The sequence below is a fragment of the Cuculus canorus genome, chromosome 3 (assembly GCF_017976375.1).
Source record: "Cuculus canorus isolate bCucCan1 chromosome 3, bCucCan1.pri, whole genome shotgun sequence".
Taxonomy (NCBI): Eukaryota; Metazoa; Chordata; class Aves; order Cuculiformes; family Cuculidae; genus Cuculus; species Cuculus canorus.
The window spans coordinates 93389977-93415498 of record NC_071403.1 but is presented as its reverse complement, the minus strand read 5'-3'; the positions used below and the strand labels follow the sequence as shown (position 1 = coordinate 93415498).

Sequence of the window (25522 nt, the reverse complement as noted above, 5' to 3'; positions counted from 1 at the left end):
CTTGCAGGCAGTTTGAGTATCTCAATGTGGAGTAGGTTGCAATATGTAGATATAATCTACTATCACCTTATCCTTTTCTTTTCTCTCCAGTTCTTATTTATGATTAAATATGTCATCTGAAACCCTTACAACTCAAAACCAGCACTTCCCAATATGAGCTCTTGGGTTTTCTCTCAAAAAAATTAAGTGGAACTTTCTTATAGCACATGTTTACTTATTTATGACAAAAGTTATTCAGAGAATGTGATCTCAAGAGAACAGTGTTTATATAAGGATATTTTTTTCAAAGTAAAATTTACATGGAAATTAATTTTGAAAAGGCCTTTTGACTGTGAACTTCTTTCTAGGTGCTGTCAAGAAAATCATACACTTGAACGATCAAATAATTTTTTGTACACTCACTCCTGTGTTGATAGAGTGGCACCAATGTATACACAGCAAATCATATAAAACAATTAGTAGAATCATTGTAAAAATTGTAAACTCAGAATCAGTCAGTGCAACTTGTCTTAGCCAGAAAGGTGCCTCTAACAGCTAGACAGAAAATGCAGTTGACAGTACAGCACATTAGAATATGGTTGTTCCCTTGTTTTCTTTTGACGTGAAAGAATCCTGTCCCTGACCTTAACCATGTTCTAAATCAGCTTATCTTACCAGCAAAGAAAGAAAGTATTCCTCTAGAAGGATCTCATGTTTACGTAGGTACTTTAATTACCAGCAGACAAAAAACTTCAAAAAACATATATTATTAGGCTTAGGACATTTACTTTGTGTTATATATATAATGTTAACACGAACATGCGTACAGAAAAAAATATTATTACTTTTCTTAAGTCATAAAAAAATTCTTTCCAACTTCAGAAAGATGATTCTTTGTTTTGTTCAGTTTTGAATGGCTTTTTTTTGATCACTCTTGGAAATGTTACGTTAGGTTCTGAAGTTACAGTTTACAATACAAGAACAATATGTACCCCAAAATTAAAATTAGGTAGGGCAGAATTCTTGTTTCCTCATTATATTTTGAGGTCTTACAACCTTACATGCTTTGAATTGTCACTTTTCCAGCACACTTTCTCATTCAGCATCTGTTGTAGACTACCAATGTAGCTGAATTTTTGACATTTTCTGTTCAGGAATTTTGAGTCTCTGTAGGTCCTTTTATATTATTTTGCTGTCCACCTTGTCACTGGTAATATAATCCAATCTATGAATTTAATTAACCTACTGTTCTTTCTTCCAGATCATTAGTTAAGATGTCAAATAAAACTCTGCTTCGCACCTCTTCTCTCCTTCCTGTCTTTTGGATATTTTTTTTATGGCTGGCATGCATTCCAGGCTTAATTCTCCTTCACTTACAACTGCCTCCAAAGCAACCAAGAAGATTACTTGGTCTCTGTATTTCCAAGTAATTTAAAAGCTTTCTAAAAATATCAAATCAAGTACTATGATGCCACTGTCCTCAGAATAGACCACATTTAGCAACAGTTCTCGATAATTGTCTCTGTCCTTTCCTTTTTACAGCATCCTGAGTTTGAGACAACAGAGACAGTAAATACTGAACCTGCCTCCCTGAAAGAAGGCTGAGTACATATTCCTCACACATTCTTGGTCCCAATTTGTGTGCCCGTTGGGACTGTGTCTCCCTCTGAGACCTGTCTAGCTCAATTTATCTTCTTCTTCATGGATTTCATTTGTCATCTTTATTTTTTTCTTTTCATGATACACACCACCTAAATTTCACCTGAACACAGTCTTTCCGTCTTTCAGATAAAGAAATTTGCACATCTTTGGCATTATTCAGGCTCAAATTCTTGATCAGCCATTTTACTTCCCATGCAATATTTCCAGTTTCAAAAAATCGCCCCTTCTCCTGTAAATCCTCAGCAGAAATAGCTGCTCTGCATATTTTACACAGACACTGTGAAGGCTGTTTCTGTACTGACTCTAAGGCAGACTGGTTGGAACACGATTTTTAAGATTGCATTATTACTGGTGTCTTTCCTTTACATCCTGAATTCCCTCAAAAAAATCCCCAGCTGAAAACTCAGGTATGTTACAATAGTTTCAGCAGCTACTTTCCCTTGTTAAACATTGTTAAAGATTCTCAGTATTTCTCAGTACCCTATAGACAGCTTCCAAAAAGGAGTCCAGTCAGCTCTAGAACATATTCAGACTCTTATCTGGCACTACAGATTGATTTAGTTGGTGCTATTATTATGTAGCTCCATAACATCCTCCGCAGTCAGCTGTAAATTGTTAAATAACACTTTTTTTGGCAGCGCTCTAAAGATAGTTTCTATTTGCATTGATATTCAGCCCAAGGATTCTGCATTATCAATCCATAAAATAAAATGCATTCAAGTGATGCTAAAATTATGTCATAGACAAAGAAGAAAAGCAGATGGATTGAAAGTTATAGTGGCAAAAGGTTATTATTATCTCATTCTCTTAGATCTAAAAGTGACAGTCCCAACTGGATGGTGTTACCGTCTACATGAAAGGAGAAGCCTTGTAGTGATCAGCTACAGTGACACCAACGTTTTAGGCAGATCAGAGATCTCAACCTCATACAGAGGGCTGAATGCTTGACATACGCTTGCTAACCAGCTCTTTACTGTCTATGGAGATGATACAAGATGTTCATCTTCAGGTATCCTGGGAGCCCTTAAAAATATTGGTAGACTGAGTTACTCACAAATCAATCCTGTACTTATCCTCTCATCCAAGCCTGCAGAGAGACAGTGATCGAGGAGCATAGGGACTGGGAAGGGCTGGGCATAAAAAAAGGCTTATTACGATACCTGAGAAAGGCCCAGTCAGCCATGACTCTAGCACAGCGTAACAAGATATCAGACCTGGCAGGCAGGATTACACAATATTTCAACAATTAAAAAAAAAATACTCCAAACTTATCTATGCAACCCTCTTTTAATTGAAATTGTGTCAATCCCTGATCCCTCTGCTTGCTGAAGACTTTGCTGAAGGATATTATTTGGCCTTATGGACATATGCCAGTTGAGCTAAGACTGATTTACTGAAATAAACAGATGTGCTAGGCAGCCATGTTTATTGTTCTTGTCAAATGCTTGCTGCCAGAGCCACTGTGAAATAACAATTCACAAAACACTCTGAGGAATTCCTATTAGCTACAGGAGTTCATTAAAAATTTCTGCCTGTGGAGCAAACACCAGAGTAATGATTGACCCATCATGTTCTCGTGTGAGAGGGAATATTTTAAATTAGCAAGGCTTGTTCTTTTTTACTTAAATTATCTCTGAATCTACATAAACAGCTTTTTTTTTTGCTAAGTATACTTATTCATCTGTTTCTTTTCCCAAACTGCTCTTCTCTTTTGGCAACTGGTACAGCCTTAGATCTAAAATCCATGAGCAGAAATTATTGTTATTCTGTTACAAATCACTATTTATTATCTATACTGAAATAAGTCTCATTTCCTGTCTTTCAGGTGTGTTACAATACACATTATACCTGAAGTGTTATCTTTTTAAAGGTTCTCTAAGCCTGAAAGAACTTGAAAAGGATTCGCACAATATTGCTAGCATTAATAGCAACTTTTACATAAATATTGATGGAATACTCTTCAGTAGTGTCAAGATGTATTAGTTTTCATTCCCAAAAACAGTGTTTTTGAGGCTAGTTATCAAGCCACCATTTTGCTCCTCCTGTCCTTAAAGAGAAGAGTCCTGCTAGTGTTTCTAACAAATGGCACATGTTAATTACAATGAGCAAAGGGGTAAATCTGTGCTTCCTAGTAATGTCAGAGTTATATTTCATTAGTTCATTAACTGCAGATTTATACAGCTTGTTGCTACCGAAAATAAAAAGTGCTGAAGCTGTATTAACACCTGCAGTCAGGACCCTTTTATCCATTGATGTTCATATTCATGATCCATTGTGTACAGGAATTATTAGCCTTTATGCCACTATTTTAATCGCTTTTTCACTGTACCTGGCACATTACTTTCAGTGTTAACTGCAGGATGTCAGTATCACCATTGAAAGACAATTTGGTAACTATATGGAAGATATCAGAATGCCTTCCCTATCAGTACTGAGATTGTGCTTCCTGATGGGTGAAGCTAGGGAACATTCCCTTGTTAACTGAAGTACATCTCTGCAGATCTTGTGATATGTGCTCTGTGAGCCAAGGTAAGTTTTGAGATTTCAAATATGGTTAGAGTTATGGATCACACCTTACTGAAAACAGCTAGGAAAACAGAGCTTGGAATCATACAAACAGCACGAGTCAGTTACTTTAATAAGTACATAGGACATAGGGACCCTCTTGCCAGTTGACAAAATTCATCATGAGAGTGTATTCTCAGCTTTTCTGCAAAGCTACACAGAAAAGAAACCCAAAACCTTTCTAAATTCTTTCTTCACTGAAGAATTATAAATTCATCCCAGTGTGATTACAAACACCAGAGTAAGGCTATCATGGACATCATTGTGTTAGCTTTAGTTAAAACAACAAAGACTTTCAACAGAGAAGCAGAAAAATGAATAACAACTTGGAACAAAAACTAGGGATCTGATGCAAAGATTATTTAGCATAGCAGGAATCATTTTTGGTCTTCATTAGGCTTATTATCAGGCCCACACAAGCCACATACGTGCACATATACATCTCTTGTAGTTAAGAAGTCATTTGTTCTTTCAGAGATTCCTGAGACAGCCCTGAGTGAGTTGGTTTATTTATGCAGTGCAGTGCTATGCAGAGATAATAACTTGGATCCCAAATGCAGCACATATACCAATGTAACCTTGCACCTGGGCTACCTAGAACTGCCTTTCTGATATAATTGAACTAATAAGCTGGACCACACTCAGCCAATGTTACCTGAAGAGTCTCTGCATCTTGCTCTGCTGTGCAATCAAAACATACCCTTCTATTCCTATTACTGAAACACTTTGGTTTCTGTGGTCGGAGGGGATTATATTTTGGTGATCTTTTTGTAGATAAAAAATCATAACATATCTCTCTTTTTCTGCAGTGCCTTATAATAGCAAGCAGATGGTGCCAAATGTAACCTATGAATCCATAATGAAATAGCAATAAATAACCCAAAACATATCTCTAAGTTATTTTTTTATAAGAGGCCTAGTTTTCCTCTCACTTTATACACCTGAATTCCAGGTAGTTGTGAGAGGGAAATTAGACCCATTGTGTTTTGTATACAAGGTGCAATAAATGACCTGAGCTAAAGTGACTACTCCACAGTCTGTTTGTCTATCAAAAATAAGAATAAACAACTTTCTTGCTTTTGCCGACCAGTTTATTATCAAATGAACAAAAACCTTGTTTATTGTTCTGGATCTGAACATTATTTAAGCTGCTCAGCATTTAATTCTCAGTGGCATCTCTTTGCATTTGGCTGTACTATTAATGCATGGCGAATAGCAACTGACGCTGTGGAAAAGGCTTTTTCTTCAGAACAAGTTTGCACCGGTCAGTGTCTCTTCACTTCTGTCTAGTAGATGGTCAAATCTAAGGACCACATATACTAGCACAAATGTTTCAGCATTATAATGGTCAAAGATTGACAGTGAATTCTTTAAAAGCATGACAGAGGGCTGCCACTTTAGGTCTTATGCTGTCTTTGTCGCAGAGTCTAGTTTAAGAGGAACATGGATGTGCCAGAAGCCCTATAGATATCTTGCAGACATTTTGGATAGCTAGTGCAGATACATATAGTAAACCAGGGAAAGCATTGGGAGGGGAATTTTAATCAATTCACCCACAAAAATTACTCCCATGTCATTTTATGTGTGAGTGCTTGAGTTTCCTGTGGACTTTCCAGTTGTTTATCATATATCCATTACATAACAAATAGCACTCACTCCTAACTACAATCTCTGGGAATATAGAGAAACCATTCTGATGAAACAATGCAAGATTAATTAGAAAAAAATTGGAAAGTCAGGAAGCTATAGAAATAAATGGACACTTTCCAATCTCAAAGTTACCATAAAGACACAAAGGCTGAAAAAATGAAAATGAAGAAACCATCAGATTTCAGAAATACATATGTTCAGTACAGTATTGCTTTCAAGGGCGCTCAAAAGCTAAAGCTATGTTGGCTGGAATAACTTCTATTTCTATTTCAACCTCTCAGATAACTCACTCCCCTTAGTTACTGTCTTCTCTGACAGGGAATCATATGAACACACGTTGTTTGCTTTAGTCACGGAACATGTGATGCCTTTGATAAATAGGGACGCTATTTCATTACATTAAATCTCACTTTCAAACTAAGAGTTTTCTACCTCATTTGTCAATAAAAACCATTACAGACTCCTGCTATGCTATTGATCCTACTTCTAAACAGGAACTCATATGAAGAGTAACCTGAAAATAGCCATAATTTAAAAATATATCTGACAAATCACGATGGATCCCATCCAGAGCTGCTCATCATTGTTGTGTTACAGCCACCCACTTGTGGCTGAATCTAAATAGATTTTCTGTACCAGACAATCTGGTCATTAAGAATTTACCCAAGGAAGAATTTGAGGGGGACATCCCACTCCTAATCCCGCAAATCATGTTAATAATCACTATTTGCCACGCAGGCTTTGAGGAATGATTCCTCAAAAACAGAGAAGTTTTATATTTTTACAAGTAGTTTTGAAATTCTGCGTACACCTAGAAAATTTCTTATGACCTTTAAGCTGTCCAATGCAACCCCTTTATTACAAAGGAGCCATATGAACCACCAACATGTGCTCCACAGATACTTAAATACTTGATCTGACAAAGAATCTCCTTTAACAGTTTACTGTAAATGATCTACACCAGGCAGCTGAGCAAAACTGATTGTTCCAAGTGGGATACAAAAATTCATATAGAGGTCTATATGCATATATATTCACCACGTGATTTGTCACAATATGATTGCATCAGTGGATTCAAGGAGTTAGTACTGAGATTCCTCAAACTTTCATTCCATGTGGGTTTGGATCAGATACAACCTGATTTCTTGGGATGAACATCTGCACTATGCACATGGAGCAAAGCTTTCTGAAGAGAAGAAGCTTCAGATGCATGCTTATGAAGTGAGGTGTTCCATAGACTGGCTGGGAAACTGAAGTCCCCATCCAGAGCTGAAACATGCTAAAATGGTTTTTGAAACACAGGTTCTGGCTTAGCTTCCTGTGCAAGGGATTTAGTTCACATGCATTAAAACCAATTCTACCCTGAACCAGCATATAGTAAATGAAAACAATCTGGGGTTTCACTTCAGAACTGCGCTATTTCTCCAAACCAAAGTGTCAAAGCAAAGTACATCCATAAATGCTAACCAGCTTATTTCTTCTCATTGAAGACACAAAGTCAACAATCACGGACTTAAGACAACAGAATCACTTGTTGTCAGCTGACCCACATATACTGTTGGAGGTTTCTGCACAATTATCCCTGTACTGAGCTCAAATATCTATATTGATTTTAACAAGTTCCAAGACATGCACCAGAACCTTGATTTTGAAACAACAAAAAAAGCAGAACCCTCCACTGATCTTCCTCTGATGACTAAAGAAGACTGGTTTATACACTTATTCCTAAAAGTATAATATTTCATTACATAGCTAACTTAAGAACATACATGTACCTTCAACTCTGGATCATAACACACTTCTCCACAGATATTTTCATGCTTTTTACATTCTAACGAGATACATATTCTATTACTTTTGCTGCTTCTTGGAGTCTTTGATGGGTAACATCTCTTCCATGTTTTACGTATGAGTTCGTATCCCAGGATAATGCCATTTGGCTGTCCTGGTGATGCCCAATTGATCTGAAGAGATCTACAATAAACAGGAAATTAACAATTGTTAAATTATTGAGAGTATTTATGCTTCCATGGCTACTTATATTAAATGATTAGCATACAGTAGTTCCATTTCATACTAATTAACATGCAGTGAAATACTTCGAAGTGCCTAAAATATTCTTCTGGATGGTGAATTTCACAGCTGCTGTAACAACTGAAAGATGCAAAATTTTGAAAAAAAGTGTCAATATGTGCTTATACTCAGGGAAAATAGATCACACATCCAAAATCCTTAAAACTTACTATTTAGAAGACATTTGATTTATAATTATGGAGACTCATGTGTAATAAACTTTTCAGCATTTCACTCATTTAATTTCAGTGGCAGAAGAAGTGATCCAGTACTCCTTTCTGGCACTGTTGCAAAAGTGTACACAAACTATCATCATGGGATGACTGTTCTGTTCTCAGATAGAAAACTGGTAGAGGGTGGGCAGCTGGGGGACAAAAGACCACCCCCTGCCCTCTGAGACAGTGCAGTTTACTAATATTGTGCTCAATGACCATTTAGAATAGCTGTGTATTCATCTTACCTTTTATCTGCTTTCAAAACCATTATACAACAAACGTATGCTGCTTTAAAATCTATTCTTCAGTGCAGAATTAAAAAAGAGAACTCATCAAAATATCAGTCAGCACTAGCTCTCCTGTGTTTAAATTTATTTTCATTGACATAAAATTAGAAGTAAAAAATGCAAATGTTTATCACAAGTAAAACTGGAGACTTCTGAGTTTGAGCACAGAAGTATGACTCCAGCAACCCACAAAAGACTGTCTGTAAAGCAAAATCCTGTTGTTGATTTAATGTTTGATATCAGACCATCATCAGCTTCAAGAAGAAAGTATCTTAAGGCAAAAAAACCCCATGATAAACATGTAGCATGCATGTTCCTACTAAAAATGGGCAGATATTGCCTCCAAAATCTTAATATTGCAATTTTCTAAAAATATGTCAAAATAGATATTTGAAAGACAAATTTGATCTGCCTTTAATAATGTACATACATTGTTATATCAAATGAAAACTTCATTCTTGCATAATCACTTTGGAATGTCGTATAAAACACAAATTTCTTTCACTATGATTCTCTTTGAGTTGAGAGAAGGAGATCCCAATGCTACATGTAGATCAATAGGAGGACTGACAATGTTGTGTGGTATATAGTTAGGCTCCAAGTACCTCTTTTTAATCTTCATGTCCCAATTACACGGCTCATGTCAGAATGTCAGTGATATCACAAATTAGCATTAATTTAAAGTGAAAATGCTGCAGTGAAACAGCAGCTTCTGAGATAAACTTTGACATCTTAACAGAATAAGAATAAAAGCATTATTATTTCACTTGAGGTATAAACAGGAATACTCGCAACAATAAGCCTTTGCAGAACAGGTATTAATGTCATCTATGAAGGATTTATCTCACAGGTGACTTGTAGAGTCACCATTACCACTGATCTTCATTTGAACCACACATTTAATTGCATATTACTCACATGGCTATTTTGTATTCACTGTATATTCTACCACACGCACATGAAGACACACTTGTGCACTTATACATGTCTACATTTAAATAATGTTATGGGATCTAACTTAAACACATAGAGGCAGGAAAATACATTGTATAAACTTCAGGGGAAAGGAAGATAAAAAGAGAAGGAGGGCAGTACTTCAATCTTTGTAAATGCCATTGTAACTCTCTATCGGTCTTTGTGCAGTATAGATCGCAGGAGGAAAGAAAGCGTTTCCAGTCATATTTGTGAATGATTTGCTTTCATCCAGGCCCTCAAGTGTGCATTTTCAAAGTATTGTACCAATTTCTTGCAGACTTGCAAGTCATTTTTCTCTCTAAAAGAATTTCAAATTAGGCCTAAGAATTGATGCAATGATTTGAACATTTTGTCTTTTCTGCAGATTGCAGCATGTGTTTCTTTCATAGATTCATAGAATGGTTTGGGTTGGAAGGGACCTTAAAGACCATCCTGTTCCACTCCCCCCTGCCAAAGGCAGGGACATCTTCCACTGGATCAGGCTGCGCATAGCCCCATCCAACCTGGCCTTGAGCACTTCCAGGGATGGGGCATCCACAACTTCCTTGGAAATCCTGTTCCAGAGCCTCACGACTCTCATCATGAAGTATTTCTTCCTAATGCCTAGTCTAAATCTTACCTTCTCCAATTTAAAGCCATTCCCCCTCATCCTATCACTATATGCCCTTGTAAAGAGCACCTCCTCAGCTTTCTTGTACACCCCCTTCAGGTACTAGAAGGCCTCTATAAGGTCTCCTCAGAGCCTTCTCCTCTCCAGGCTGAATGACCTCCACTGTCTCAGCCTGTGCTCATAGCAGAGGTGCTCCAGCCCTCTGGTCACCTTTGCAGCTCTCCTCTGGTCCCATTTCAACAGTTCCATATCCTTCTTATGTTAAGGATCCCAGAACTGGACACAGTACTCCAAGGGAGAGGCAGAATAACTTCCCTCGACCTGCTAGCAGCATTTCTTTTGATGCAGCCCAGGATACAGTTGGCCTTCTGGGCTACAAGTGTGCATTGCTGGCTCATGTCGAGCTTCTCATCAATAAGCACCTCCTTCTCGGCAGGGCTGGTCTCAATCACATCATCGCCCATCCTGTATTGAAACCATGGGTTGCCCAGACTCAAGTGACAGACCTTGCACTTGGCCTTTTTGAACCTCATGAGGTTCACAGAGGCCAACTTTTCCAGCTTGTCCAAGTCCCTGCAGATGTTATCCTGTCCTTCTGGTGTGAAAAATGCACCACTCAGCTCAGTGTCATTTGCAAACTTGCTAAGGGTGAACTCAATCTCATTGTCTATATCATTGACGAAGATATTAAACAGCACTGGTCCCAGTACAGACGAAGGACACCACTTGTCGCAGATCTCCATCTGGACATTGAGCCATTTTCCACTACTCTGAGTGTAACCATCCAACCAATTCCTTTTCCACCAAACAGTCCACCCATTAAATCCATATCTCTCCAATCTAGAGAGAAGGATGTTGTGGGGCACTGCGTCAAAGGTTTTACAGAAGTCCAGATAGATTACATCCTTTGCTTTTCCTGTGTCCACTGATGTTGTTACCCTATCATAGAAAGCCACAAGGTTGGAAAGGTAGAACTTGACTTTGGTGAAGCTATGCTGGTTGTCTCAAATCACCTCCCAATCCTCCATGTGCTTTCACCTAGCTTCTAGGAGCATCTCTTCCATGATCTGCCTAGGCACAGAGGTGAGGCTGACAGGCCAGTAGTTCCGAGGGTCATCTTTTCTACCCTTTTTAAAAACGGGCACAATGTTGCCCTTCATCCAGTCACCAGGGACTTCACCTGACTGCCATGACCAGTGCCTCAGTAACCACATCAGCCAGTTCTCTCAGGACTCTGGGATGCATCTCATTAGGTCCCATAGACTTATACGTGTTCAGGTTCCTCAGGTGGCTATGAACCTGATCCTCCCTTACAGTGGAGGCACACCCTGGTCCCTTTCTTGTTGCCCATTGACCCAAGACGTTTGAGGAGAGCAGTTGCCAGTGAAGACTGAGGCAAAACCATTTTTGAGTACCTCAGCCTTCTCCTCGTCTGTTGATGTGAGGTCACCATTTTCAACCATCAGTTTGCATATGCTTTCTTTAACCTTCCTCTTCCAATTGACATACCTGTAGAAGCCTTTCTTGTTAGTCTTCACTTCCCTTGCCAAGTTCAGCTCCAGCTACGACTTGGCCTTCCTGACCCCATTCCTACACAACTGGGCAGCGTCCCTGTACACTTCCCAGGTTCTCTGCCCCTGCTTGCACTGCCTGTGCAGTTCCCTCTTGTTCTTCAGCTTGACCATCAGGTCTTGACTCAGCCTTACTCGTCTCTTCCCTTCTCTGCCCGATTTCCTACATCTGGGGACTGAGCGCTCTTGCACTTTATGGTAAGCATCCTTAAATATTTACCAGCTCTGTTCTGCTACCTTGTCTCCAAAGACTGTATCCCAAGAGGTTTTGCTGACTGACTCCTTGAAGAGCCAAAAGTTTGCTTTCCTAAAATTTCGAGTCCTGACTATACAGTTATGTCTACTTCTGATGTTTGACACTCATGGCAAATTGTGGTGGTTTTGAAGAGCAAGAACAATGCATAGCTCATTTTAAAAAAATCAGCAGGATTTTCACAGGACTACAGAGGTTTTTTGGCACTTAACATGCATCCAGCTGTATTGCGTATGGTGCATTTGATTCACCCACAGAAACATGGGTATGGAGCCGGCCCACCCTCCCCTTCTCTTCAGCCTAAGTTACTTCATCTCAGGTAAACTGGAGTTGTGTCTATGCTGGTAAGCACCCACAACCCAAACTACAAAAGCAGACTTGCAGATTCTGGGCTCAAAGGGATGCACATCACCTGGCATGTGGCAGATAGTCCTCGTCTGCTCTGAGACAAGAATATACCATTTCTGACAGTTTGAATGCTGGATGAGTCCCTTCTGTGGCTGTTGTCAAAGTGGCAAAAACACTGAAGTAGGGCTCATCTCCCAGAGAAAAGACAGCCTAACTGTATTCACAGTAAAGAACTGCTTCAGACTACAAGGCCCACGAGGCACTGCAGCACTTCCAGGAAATAAAGAACAATTTCAAACTGATCCACAAAGGTGTATTTACTTTTAGTGCAACAGAGCAAACCGAAATCTTTTGGTATGTGAAGGCAATTCATTCCGTCATTTCCAAGTAGAAACACCATTTTTTTAAAATCCATGAAAAATACCAGCATTTCAGGTTTCCTATAACATCAGACACATTTTGGTAAACCAGCCTTTGGAAATAAGAATATTTCTGTTTTATTCTTGCTTCAAGTATCACCAGCTTTGAGTATCCATGAGCCATGAAAAGAACTCCTCCTGATTTTTTTCCCTCAGTTCAGTAGTAAAGGTTTAACCATCAAGATTGTGAATATAATAAGGCCTCACTTTTGAAACTTTTTCTGAGCAAATACCATAATCCTAACTATTTATTATATGTTGCACCCAATTGTTCTAAAATCTTTCTCATTAAAGTGTTAATTTGAGATAGTACCTCCAGTTCATTCAGACATGAATGGTGTCTGATGCAGAAGTCTTCTTTGGCTCCATGATACTGAACATCAAACCAATGCTTTTTAGCTTTTCTCCCATGACTTGATCTTCTTTGAGCTATTAAAACCCAACATTGGTTCCTGGTTCCCCCAAGGCACTTAAAGGGCCCTCTCTTCCTTCATGAAACTCTGAATTATTTTCCCTAGTTAATGCCACATGATGTTTTCAGAACTATCAACCTTTTAATTAAGCTCTGAAAAGAATTTCTATCAGGGTTCATCTGCATTGTGCCTCAGTTTTCTAAAAGGAACAAAGTTGCTACTAAGCATTGTTGTTAGGAAAAAACACTAAGCATGCTGTACTACAAGAAACAAGAGAAAGAAGAAAAGTATCTTAAAGGGAAACGAGCTATTTTCCAACATATCATGAAAATTTAATCCACTACACAAAGTTTAAGACAGCATCCATATGCACACAGTACTCAGAAGACTTTCTAATCTGGGTAGTAAAATAAAATACTTCTCTATAGAGACAAACCCTGAAGTCCTAAGTAAAAAAAAAATGCACATATTGATTTCAAAAGGATTTGTTTCCACCTAAACATGGCCAATGTCACCTCTCCATGCACCAAAAAAATCCCCAAACCCAGGCAATAAACATAACAAACCAGAACCTGACTTAAGACTTCAGGATTGGGTCCCATACTGTTTTCTATTTGAAGTTTGGCATTATAAAATAATCATTCCAGGAGTGTGACCTTTTGTGCCAAGTTTAAGCCTGAAGCTGAGTTATTAACTGTAAGGGGTGGAAAAGTAAGGTATTTATAATGGCTCCATTGGTATAACCTTCATTAGAACAATGTGGATGGAGCTGCTATCAGAGAGACTTCTAAGAAGTTGGTGAGTGAAATTATAATTTATGTCATGTAGCACCTTGAGGCAAATTTTAAAACAATTATTTGTGAATGCTACAAAGACATTATCCTACAGCATTCTCATCAATAATACAGCCCCCCCAAACTGATTCAGAAGAGGGCAAACCACCATGATTCCAATTAAAGACAATAAGCTGCAGTCCATATTGTATCTCAGGTACCCCATGAGCCTATACTCTAGAAATGCCTTTTTTATCTGTCTGATGACAGATAGGTATTAAAATGTCCTCTTGTCTACACATGCAGGGTTTTTTGCCCAAGCTTTTTCTTTTATGGTGGATAAATAAGCAAAATTCATATTCAGCCGAGCACCTGCTGAAGCTGTCAGCTGTAGTGTTTGTCATATTTCAATCAAAGCTGAAGCCAGCCAGTCATTTTTATACTGCACAATCCCTACATACTCGAGGACTAGAATTAATGAATTAGCTATTGATTAAATTCCACTCTAGCAAATCCACCGTGGCAAATAAATGAACTACCCGGGGCACGTGTAGGCCACGGCCAGACATGTCCGGGCAATCGATCAGTAGTTAGTATTCTTTTGGGATATAAGAACAGCTGATGATAATATGACATGTAGGAAAAGACAGTGTAGAAACAGTCTGTTTATGGCTGAGCAGATTATAAAGTAGGAAGGCATTTTTGATCTTTTTGCATTCATGTGTTATGACATTTTTAGTCTATATATAATAGCAGAAACATGCATAAGTGTTTGCAGTACAGACAATACAGACAAAGGCATACATAAGTTAAAGCCAAGGGCAAAAGATGAGATCCTGAATTGAGTTCTTATCATCAAACAAGCTTTGACTGTATTTGTATGTATGACAGAAGAATAGCAAGCTTAATTTCACTCATACAAAGACAAATGCTGAACTCAAGGAAAATGTAGAAATCATAAACAGTAAATAAAAATCCTTAAGAGCCCGGAAAAGTAAATCCATTTTGCTGGCCATTTCTGAAGGCTCAGATATTAGATTTCTGTTATTTAACATAAAGACTTTTTTTTTCTTTCTATAAAAGAAGCACTGTTAATGAGCGTACTCCACCAGAAGTGTAACAAAATCATGTGAACAATAACATACACACAGGAGGCTAACTTTTTTATTGTTGTTGTCATTCAGACAAATGTGTTACTGAGCTTAGTCTGTCTTTGGAAGATATCAACTCCCAAAGAATCAATGTATATATTATTATATTATTCAGCTGCTTCTAAGGACTGCAAATCTGAAGCTCCCTTTAAAATTAAGAAGTTTGTCCATGCCTGTGGATGTAGTGGATAGGCAGATTGCAAACAGTGGTTCAAGGAGACATAGATATGCATGTCTTTTAAGATAGCTTACTAATTCTTACTGTTGTGATGGCTGACTTTTTTTTACACACAATTATTCTAAGTTTCCATTATCAGCATCGCATTGTTCCCTAAACATTAATCTTCCTCTTCTTAACTGACAGCAAAATGTGATAATTTTCATTCCTCTACACTTCTCTTAACTACTTCCAGTTACGCTTTATTTATTATCACAGCACAGTGATACCCAAATGGGTATGTACAAACAAACAACTGTTCTTTTGGTCAAAAACTCCAACAGTAAAAATAATGAAGAAAAGTGTTTTCAAAGTGTATACTGATTTCTTTTATGCACCTTATTCAATTGAGACAAGACAACCTTACATTCTGGTTCCCATTTCAGCCACAAATCGTTCTGATATATGAAAGCCAACTATGCTAATTGTACCTTGAGCCAATTATGTGAATAATGGGGGCTGACAGCTGCTTTGGCTCATCTTCCACAGTTGTTATCTGGGTCCCATTGCTTCTCACACAGGCATACACCGTGCAGGCTTCAATCTGATGAAGAAGAACATGAGTTTCACATACTCAGTTGGAGAAATTATTCAGATTTGTTACCTGATTAAACTTCTCTCTCCAACCAACTTTTTTTCTTTTCTATTTAATGGATCCCACACAGCCAGAAAATACTACAGCTTTAAGATAAATATATCTGTGAGAAATATACTGTGCTCTATCACATTTTCCCATACCATTGTCAAAAAAAAGGGTACATGCAGCCCTCTGGCACTAATTGCCTTTCTCAAATAAAATATAACCTACAGAGCTGCAGTTAAATTGTTTTTCTGTATGTATATTTAGAATCTGTTACACAATGCTAGAAAAAAAATGTACTTTTATTTGAGGCCTTGAGAAAGTTTTCTACACTTACCATATATTCTCACATAATAATAATGACGATTTCTCCTTAATATTTTCTATTCCTTCATGTCTGGCAAATTAAAAGTGAAAATTCCAAATAGGCATAACACACTTTGTTATGAGAAAAAATGCAGAAATAAAAACTTATTCCTTCAATTCTTGGGATTAAACCAAGCAGAGACAAAGTGAAATAGCTAGTGAAGGATGGTAAACTTGACTCTGTATTATCAACAGAGAAGTTACTTAAAATAAAAGAGCACAAACCCCGGAAGATAATGCAGTAAGGCTACCAGTGTGATGCAAATGCATCCAAGATAACATTGTTTCCAGGACAAGAAGAAAATGAATCAAAAGAAAAAAAAATTAAACCCTGGTTATTTTGGTTTTACATATCACATTGATGCAACTCTAAGGCCCGTATAAAGACTAGGAAAGCAGAAGAGAAGAATAATTAACATCTCAAGCAACAGAAGGTGGCTATGGTAAATTAATATAGGAGGTCTATAAGTGAGGCAGTACACTGAATTTGCATTGTTATTGAGAAAAGACAAATGTGTTTCCAAGCAGCGTTCAGAAAGTCATATGTGTATTCATGGATGGAGGTTTGTTGTTTCAGAGGGGCTGGAACACAGAAATCTCTTATGGTATGCCTGTCTGAGATGTTTATTTATGGCATGTAGTGACCAGATGCAAATTTTCAGAATGAAGTGTACATGGTACTGCTAAGTCCTTCTCATATATGATGCAAACTAAACCTGAACAAAATAGACAGGTATAGTTACAATTAAGTGTCAAGCTGCACTTCTTTAATGCATTAGTACAACCTAAGGTTAGAAAGATTTTTTTAATCTGCACGCAGTATTTTGCCTTTCATTACATATATGAATGAAGAGGCAAAGATAGAGGTAGAGAAAGGGAAACGCGAATAAAAAATATTGTACTTATTAAAAGTATAAAAAGTACTACTATGATTTCAGAGATCAGCTCTGCTTCCTCCTCAGAAGGATAAGGAGAAAAATGATAAAAGGATGACAAATGCAATACCGTTATTTCTCTGTGGTGATATATTATGCATGCCTAATGTTTCTAAAACAATTGCAATTTTCTTTTAATGAGTAGGAGTAGAATCTTTGCCTCTTTGTAATATATGTTGAGGCTTTGCTAATGTTGTAGCACAGAGCATTTAGGGGAAAGTAAATGGAGTTTTGATGCTTTGAAAAAAGATGATGGAAATTTGTATTATGAAAAGTGAACGCAGACATAAAATATGCTAAAAGTAAATCTATGCCTTGTATGTATATACATGCTAACATCAGTGCAAATACATGTCCATGTATGTAAAGAAATTAATGAAATAACATTCTGGTTGGAAATACACATATTTTGTGTAAAATTAAAGTATATAATAATATTCAGAAAAGATACTCTAACCTGTATATCATACACAGTGAATGGAGACAAATCTGCTAAAAGAAAGGACCCCGGCTCATTCATTCCAGTCTTGTACTGCTTATTATTTACATAGATAGAGTACTTTGTGACAACACCATTTGGGTTTGAAGGCGATGTCCAGATGACACGTACAGCTGTACTGTTGATGATGACAACCTCTGGAGGGAACATGCCCTCAGGCTCTAGAAATAAAGGAAGAAACTGAATAAACTCCAGCTGTCTCTGCAATAGCACTTGTTTAACCAAATGCAGATTAGTATTTAGGTTTAGCAAAGGGTTCACTGCTTATCTGCTTTCCTCTGATGAAGTTATCACAGTCTGTAGTCTTCTGTAAATTGGCTTATTATACTCTCAGTTAGAAACCATGAGAGCTGATGGTAAAATGCTTTATATCAGCAGCACAGCGTCAATCATCAGTAGTATGTGGCCAGTGAGATATGATGATAAATTATTCACCCATCCACACTGCCCACCTACAAACTATTTTTCTGTCTCTCCAAAACCTAAGTCTTCCCCCCCAAAAAAGAGAAAAATAGAGTACTTTGCTTTTAAAGCAAAACCTGAGACCAAAACACTTTATGTCTGGTGGAACGTGACTTTATCAGCCTCATAGCTGAAGCAATATGAAGCAATACGCAATACTGTCATTATGTAAATGGTTTTGAATGTTGATTACTATAGGTAATGATGAAGACTAACACTTCAAAAAAATCCCAACTCCTTTCTTAGCGTTAAATTATATAATTATCTAAGCATGTCAAAAATAACCATGCAAAGTCCTATTTTTATCATAAGAACCCATCTTTACTAGTTAAAAAATTGCCCTTGCGATCAATTCTATTTTATAAACAAAAGGTGCTGACCTTTGGCATCAGAAAGGAAATGGAATCCTCACTTAAAGTGCTTTGCTAATGACCTGGAACACTTGCTTCAGAGGTAATGATATTATAATGTTTATAATGAGACTTTATAAAGCAAAAAGATTAGAAAGACCATTCTAAACACATCTCAGATTCACAATTATTTTTTTATTTTATACCCTGCCTCCCCCTTCACATTTGCCCACTGGCATAGAAATGACTCATAAAGAATTTTCTCAGAGGCTGAGCTTGTACCTAGAGTTTCTGGTGACTCAGGAAAGGCCCTGTGTATGACTGTCATGTCAAAAGCACATCGCTTCACAGAGCAAATCTTTTAAAACACCCATTAATTGTTTCTAAATTCCATCATTTATTGATATGAACTTAGTTCCAAACTTAGTGCACAGAAATGGGAGTATGCAGGAGAAGATGAGAACAAACTGGGTTAATATCTGCTATTAGAGCTTTTGCTTCTGTCTCAGTGGGACCATTTATTGATCTACCACACAATGACAACCAGCACTTAAGCATTTCAGCGTTTTAGCCCTTTTTCCTTTTATACCGGAAATTTTATAATGGAAGGATGACTGATCTCAACCCTAACAAAAATCAATCAATTTCATTCTCAGATTTTAAGCCAAGCCACATTCACTGCTAACCAACCTCCATCTGAGGTAGTCACATACACAACTTCACTGTTGATGCTGTGGACTCCGTTAAAAACTTGACAAAATATCTGATACTCTGTGTTGGGCTGCAAATCACCTATGACTGTACAGTTTACATTAGCCTGGATCCTCAGAGATCTTCTATCATCAGTAGAATTCATGAAGAGGGTGTAATATGCAACATCTCCTTGCAAATCTTCCAGTGCTAAGGAAAGAAAGGAGACATATTGGGAGATCAACTACAAAATATTCAGTCATCAGGTATCTTTTAAAAACATTTATTGTGAAGAGACAAAAAAAATTTATGCAGATTTTACAAAAAGCAAAGATACCATCAAGCTCCTTCAATTTCACCCTTATAAGCAGAGATGCAGACTGCTCTTCCAAACTTGTCAAAATTGTTAGGAGGTCATCATTGTAACTAATAGTGGAGAAAGCTTTCTTTCTGTAGACATCCCTATGTAGACAATGGAATATTTGGAATAAACAATAGGCGAGACCCACTGTTAGCAGTGGTGCATGGACCTTGCAGCTTGCCCTTGTGAAAGGATGGGTTTCACTCTGATAGAAGAAAGAGGGCAAATCAGATTGCTCTATGGCACTACTTTAAGATGGAAACCTCAACAATTTTTTTCCTTTTTTCTCCTTCCCCTCAAACAACAGCCTGTCACCCCACTCAAAAAAGTCTTCAATTCTTCTGTTAATCTTCTAGGACTGAATAGAGGGCAAGTGCCTACGTCTTAAATTATAGTTACATTCAACTTTACATAGACAGCCTTTTGGCCATAGTGAAACCAAAAATCTATATTACTATTTTAGAATGAGCATCTACATGTAAAGCTGTAAAACACATAAGGGCATTATATTTATGGGGGAAAAGAACAACTCTTCCTATTTCATAGAATCATAGAATCATAGAATAGTTTGGGTTGGAAGGGACCTTAAATATTGTCTAGTTCCAACCCCTCTGTGATGGGCAGGGACACCTCCCACCGGACCAGGCTGCCCAAGGTCTCATCCAACCTGGTGTTGAACACCTCCAGGGATGGGGCATCCACAGCTCCCCAGGGCAACCTGTGCCAGTACCTCACCACTCTCATAGTGAAGAAATTCCTACTTATGTCCAGTCTAAATCTGCCTCTTTCCAGTTTATAGCCATTATTTCTTCCTAAAATGTGTTTTGCTCAGCACTAGCTTCCCTAGTGAAAGGAAGAAAAAGAAGAGTGTATTTTTCTGGATACACAGGGAGGGATAAGAATATTCACTGGTCTGAGATGGTGAACAAACAAGGATTCCAGGCAAGCCTTGTTTCTCCATTATAGTAACTCAGACATAGTCTGTTATTTTATCTGTCCTTTGTCAAACAGTTTAAGTTCAGATCTGATCGAATGCAACTGCTTTTCCAGAAGGCATCAAGATGAAAAGAATAATTGTGACAAAAACTTTGAACAACAGTTACTTTAGATGACGCACTATACCACTGAGAGAGAACACTGATAAACACCAAAAGCATATTTTCAAATTCAATAACATGCAATTTTGTCATGGAAATTCTTACTCAAGAGTGATATGTTATTTTTAAGTAGGACAGATACAAGTTTTCAATTCTTAGAAGTCAGAAACCTTCAGCAGGTTTTCCAGAAAAAGAAAGACAGCACGACAACTTACACAAAGGACTCCTAAGTTTCCAAGAAAACAAGAAAATGATCTGAAAACTAATACTATGAAGAAATGAAACATGCATAAACAAAATAGTTAATATGCTTATTGCAACATAAGAAGTAATAAAATACGATAATGTTTTCAAATAATGAATTGCCCTGTCTTGATGTTTAACCTTTGCATTCACCAACATACATGGAGGAGATTTCTAAGGTATGAATGAAAATAAAACCAGATTGCATTACCTACATCTAGAAGGTCAGGGGTTTAGATTACTAAGGTAATGAAACTTCAGTGAGCTGCTTCAGATCTATTACATTTGTCAGTTTTTATAAGCATGCTTACTTCAGGCATGCAATTATAAAATAAAGCAACTACATTTGTTGCAATACAGCACCCAGTCCTTATAAAATCATTTGCGTTAGAGTCATGAAGAAATTCCCCACTGCTGTATTAGCAAACCAACTAGAGAAATTGGCAAAATACATTTTAAGAACCAGAGCAAAAATGAGAAAGGGGATCCTCTTATCCTAAAGGAATGTATATGTAAATTTTCCTACATAGAGACTTAATATACCTCAAAGACAACAGGATTTTGAGTGCTACTACTTTACAGATTTCTCATGAGTTTGCATTAACTATTTCTTACCTTTCACTGTTCTCGTTCTACAGAAATGACATATAACAAATACAAATATGACTGAGAAATATGAAAATGTGCACATTTTTTTCTATTTCTTTCCTCTCCTTTCAAGGACACTTAGGTATATTATAAATCAAGACAAGGACCGTATTTCCTATGAGAGCAAGGCAGACCAACATAAGTGATGGCAGGTTAACATGTAGTTACTGGGATAAATACTAAGAACACTTACTTGGTTTTGACCATTCCACTTCTACAGCAGTATGATTAACAGCACGTGCGAAGAGGATATTTCCTTTCCCTGGTAATCCTGCTAATGTAGTAGCTATCACTTCTTCACTTGATGTATATCCTACCTCGTTGTGTACTATGAGCTTATACTCATATGTTGTGTACCTAAGACATTTCAAAAATAATTAAATGGAACAAAAAATGCAGATGTAGAAAATATTTGTTGTAAATATTCTGCCTGTGTCCAAGTTTTGTTGCTTCTTCCCTTCCTCTCCAACAAGTGCAGCTGCATGGTTTACACCAATGAAGACTATATAAGAGGTGTCTATTTTTTGGAAATAATTCAGCACCATTAACATGGTAACAAAAATAAAACACATTATTTCACTTCTTCATAGTTGTAGCTTCTGAGGTGTTGGGAGATTATAGCTCAATTCAATATGTAATTACAGCAGTGGCAAACTGCCAAAATTTGGATCAGAATTTAATCAAATGAGGCTTTTTTTGTCTCTTTTGGGACACCCATAGATTTTAACTTGCAGAGTCTCATTTGTAAAAGTGATTCACTACACAGCGAGGACTCTCCCACTACAAAAACATCCCCAAAAAGTGCCTAGGAATGCAAACTCATTTAACAATGTAATTTTCTTCAGAACTGTGCATATTCAATTTACACAATTTTAGTAAATACTTCAGATACATTAAGTAAACCAAGTGACTTTCTCTCCATAATTTCTTCTTCATATCAAATGGCATATTAATGTATTTTAAATGGGATTTCCTAATCTCAAAATTAATTCCATCATAAAAAGCCCACACAAAACTGCGCAATTACAGAAACACAGGATCATCTTGTTCAAATTTTCTCTGACACTGCAGCAGTTTAGAAAAACTGTCTGCAAACACAATAAGGGAACACACAGAAAATGCCTGTATTTAGAGATCTAAAAAAAAAATGTCGGTCCCCTAGTATATTTACTGGGCTTTTTTACTATGTTACAATACCACCCTATATTATGCAACTGAGCAGTCTGATTTTCAAAGGGGCTCAGCTTTAACAGTACCACTAAGAAGAAAGGAAACCAATGGGAGCTCACTAGCACGAACTGTAATGATAAGCATTGTAGAACAGTGCCAATAAGAATAACACATCTTATTTCCTTCTCTGCAGTTTCTGTTGCTTGCAAACACACTGTATTCTCTTGGACATTGTAGCACACACAGGTGCAACCAAAGGTGAATGGAATCTACTCTTGCAATTTGAGAATTTGAAGTTCTTTTTTTGATCCATATTTACAACGACAAAAGTAAAAGAAGTTTGGCTTAGCCTACTAGAAATGAAAAATCCATCTGAAAAAACCCAGACATTGTGAAAATAGATTTCTGTCGGGAATATAACAAAAAAAATCATTAATCCTGAAACATGCTTAAAACATGACAAAAATTAAAATAGATGCTGATATATGAATTTTCTTTTTGTGAAAAATAAGGCTGGTGTCTGTCTGTGGTGTCTTCTCTCCAGCCACACACTTATCCAGAGAACATGCACATCCTGAAATTATGCATGCGTGTTTTGCCAAGACTTTACCTACAATAAAACAATCTAGAATCCGTGTTGAGTTTTCTGTGCCAGGTTTTTAATGCATGTGTTTGCTTGTCTTAAGGCAGCTAGCCTTGACTTCAAGGTGTGGAAACTAAGGTTGATCGAGACCTTGCTCTATACCACAAAGTAGGTCTGCAATACACTGGAAAACAGAACCCACCCTCTATTTCCTATCTCTCAACACAGTGCATTTAACTATAACAAAGCTAACACAAAGCTGCTCTTAAATTAGATCTTCCAAGAGTGCTATAAATACTCTTCTTGCCTTTAGAGATATTAATGCAATTGTTAATTTGTATTTTAAATCCAGGTAAGAAAAACAATGCTGAACCAAGTTTCAAATGTTTCCCAGCTAGGACTTCGCAAACATTTATTCTTCTATTCTATGATTTTGCCAACACACAAATCTAGAGCACATATGAATCTAAATGGTTTGATTGAGTGAGCATATCAATGCTAAAATTTCACATCTTTATTTTCATTTGTTTTTCAGAGCAAAACAGCATATGAATCAAGAATAACAAACTAATAATAAATCCCTGCATATTAGAATGATTAATGCACTGAAGATGATGACAAAAAATATTTCATTACATAATTAATATGTTCACTACATAAGGACACAAGAAATACTTTGAACTATTAAACATACACTATACAAAATGCCAGCATTTGTTTTTATAGTTTTTGTAATCTCACCTGCTAAGACCCTTATCTTCATAAAACCACTGAGTTCCTGAGTAAATATTGTGCCACAGATTTAAATCTTCAGGGGGATTTGATGCAAGTGGTTGCTGGATTTTACGTCTCAGGAGCTCATATCTAACACAAAAGACAAGCAGAACACCAGGATTATCTCAACTAATGTTATTACATAAAAAAACCCTGTTTTTTTTTAAAGCCACACATTATTTTGTTTTTACAGCTGTAAACTTTATGAGATAAACATTCTTTTTAATGTTGCATGATATAAAATGTCCAATTACTTAAAAAAATTACTTTGAAAATAGAAAATTAAGTACTTCCATTTGAAAGAATGGGTTTATTTAATGATTTACAAATTTTAAACTTGCGGGAATGCTATGAAGTCCGAATAGCCCAGTAACAGTGTCTCATACAGACTTCACTGATGCCATCTGATATGCACAAACTGCTACAGAATATGAAATGACAATGTCTCTCTCTTGCAAATGTCCTGAAACGTATATCATTGCTACTATTATTTTACCAGTACTTGCAACTTAAGTGTGCATTTTTGTTTAATGTGTGTTTGCAAATAACTCCAGTGTAAAATACAGGTGACAAATAGGGGGAGAACAAGTTAACTGTTCCATCTGTAGACCTTAGCAAGGCACCTTTGTATTTGGGTAGATATGCATGATGTCAGCTTGAAAGACTAAACTATTTCCTCCTGCTTTTAATTGGTATCTGAAGCTGTATTCAGGTCTCTGTTCCAAACAGCACATCAGCTAAAAGCTATCTTTAATCAGGTCAGCCGTGAGACTGCCTGATTCAGACAACATGCCTTCCACCCACTCTGCATCACCCACTCTTTGTCATCTTTTATACAAAACTTTTATGGAATTTATCAAAGACCGAATCACTTCATGTCTACATAAACTAAAGGGGATAGCATATTTTGCATTCCCAAATCATTCTATGGATCACATAGAAAACTATACTCTAAATGAAACAAAATTATATAAAGTTGTTCAAAATCTTTAGGATGATTACTCTTTACTACATTTCACAGGCGTTTTTTGATAGACTTTTTGTTTCAGTTTGATGTTTTTTTTTTGAAGGCACCAGACTTTTGAACACTTTCTACAGTTACAGAACCATTCTGGAATTGCTTTCAATGGTAAGCTGCAGTTTTAATCAAACTATAGTTGCAATAGTGTTTCCACTGATGCCCAGCAAAGTAGGGTCATATACATATATATTTTGCTTAAAGAGTCAACTTGATTCCCTAAAGTGCCGAGTTGATGTGCATCATCTTTTACCTGCTGCCCATTTAGGAAGAGTGCTTCTATTAAATTCCAGCCAAAAGTATGTGAATACTCAGGCATATCTTAAAGACTCTCACTTTAAGCACTTATTTGTGAAAATATTTCCTTCTGCGTTTGAGCACTTTGCAGAATGCCTTTATGTGGGTCACCACCCCATTGCAATGACCTTTCTGACCAATGGCTTTATGTAGAATTTCACATATCTTTGTGGAATTTGAAATATATTTTAGGTTAAAATAATCTCCAGTCTCATAAGGAAATATTGAACAATAACTTTCAGGATTTCAGACCCTGTATTAAGATAGTATTTAATAGCTGCTGCATAT

At 37.0% G+C, this 25522-nt stretch overlaps 1 protein-coding gene across 1 annotated transcript in view; it reads right to left on the bottom strand.

Annotated features, from left to right (window-relative positions):
- USH2A (usherin) overlaps window positions 1–25522 on the bottom strand; it is a 386799-nt gene that overhangs the window by 87829 nt on the left and 273448 nt on the right. The window contains exons 43-48 of the mRNA XM_054061157.1: window positions 23887–24009; window positions 21586–21749; window positions 19044–19253; window positions 17500–17702; window positions 15593–15705; window positions 7632–7830 (exon numbers count right to left, since the gene is read on the bottom strand). Coding sequence (XP_053917132.1) covers window positions 7632–7830; window positions 15593–15705; window positions 17500–17702; window positions 19044–19253; window positions 21586–21749; window positions 23887–24009 — 1012 coding nt within the window. The remainder of the gene's footprint in view (window positions 1–7631; window positions 7831–15592; window positions 15706–17499; window positions 17703–19043; window positions 19254–21585; window positions 21750–23886; window positions 24010–25522) is intronic.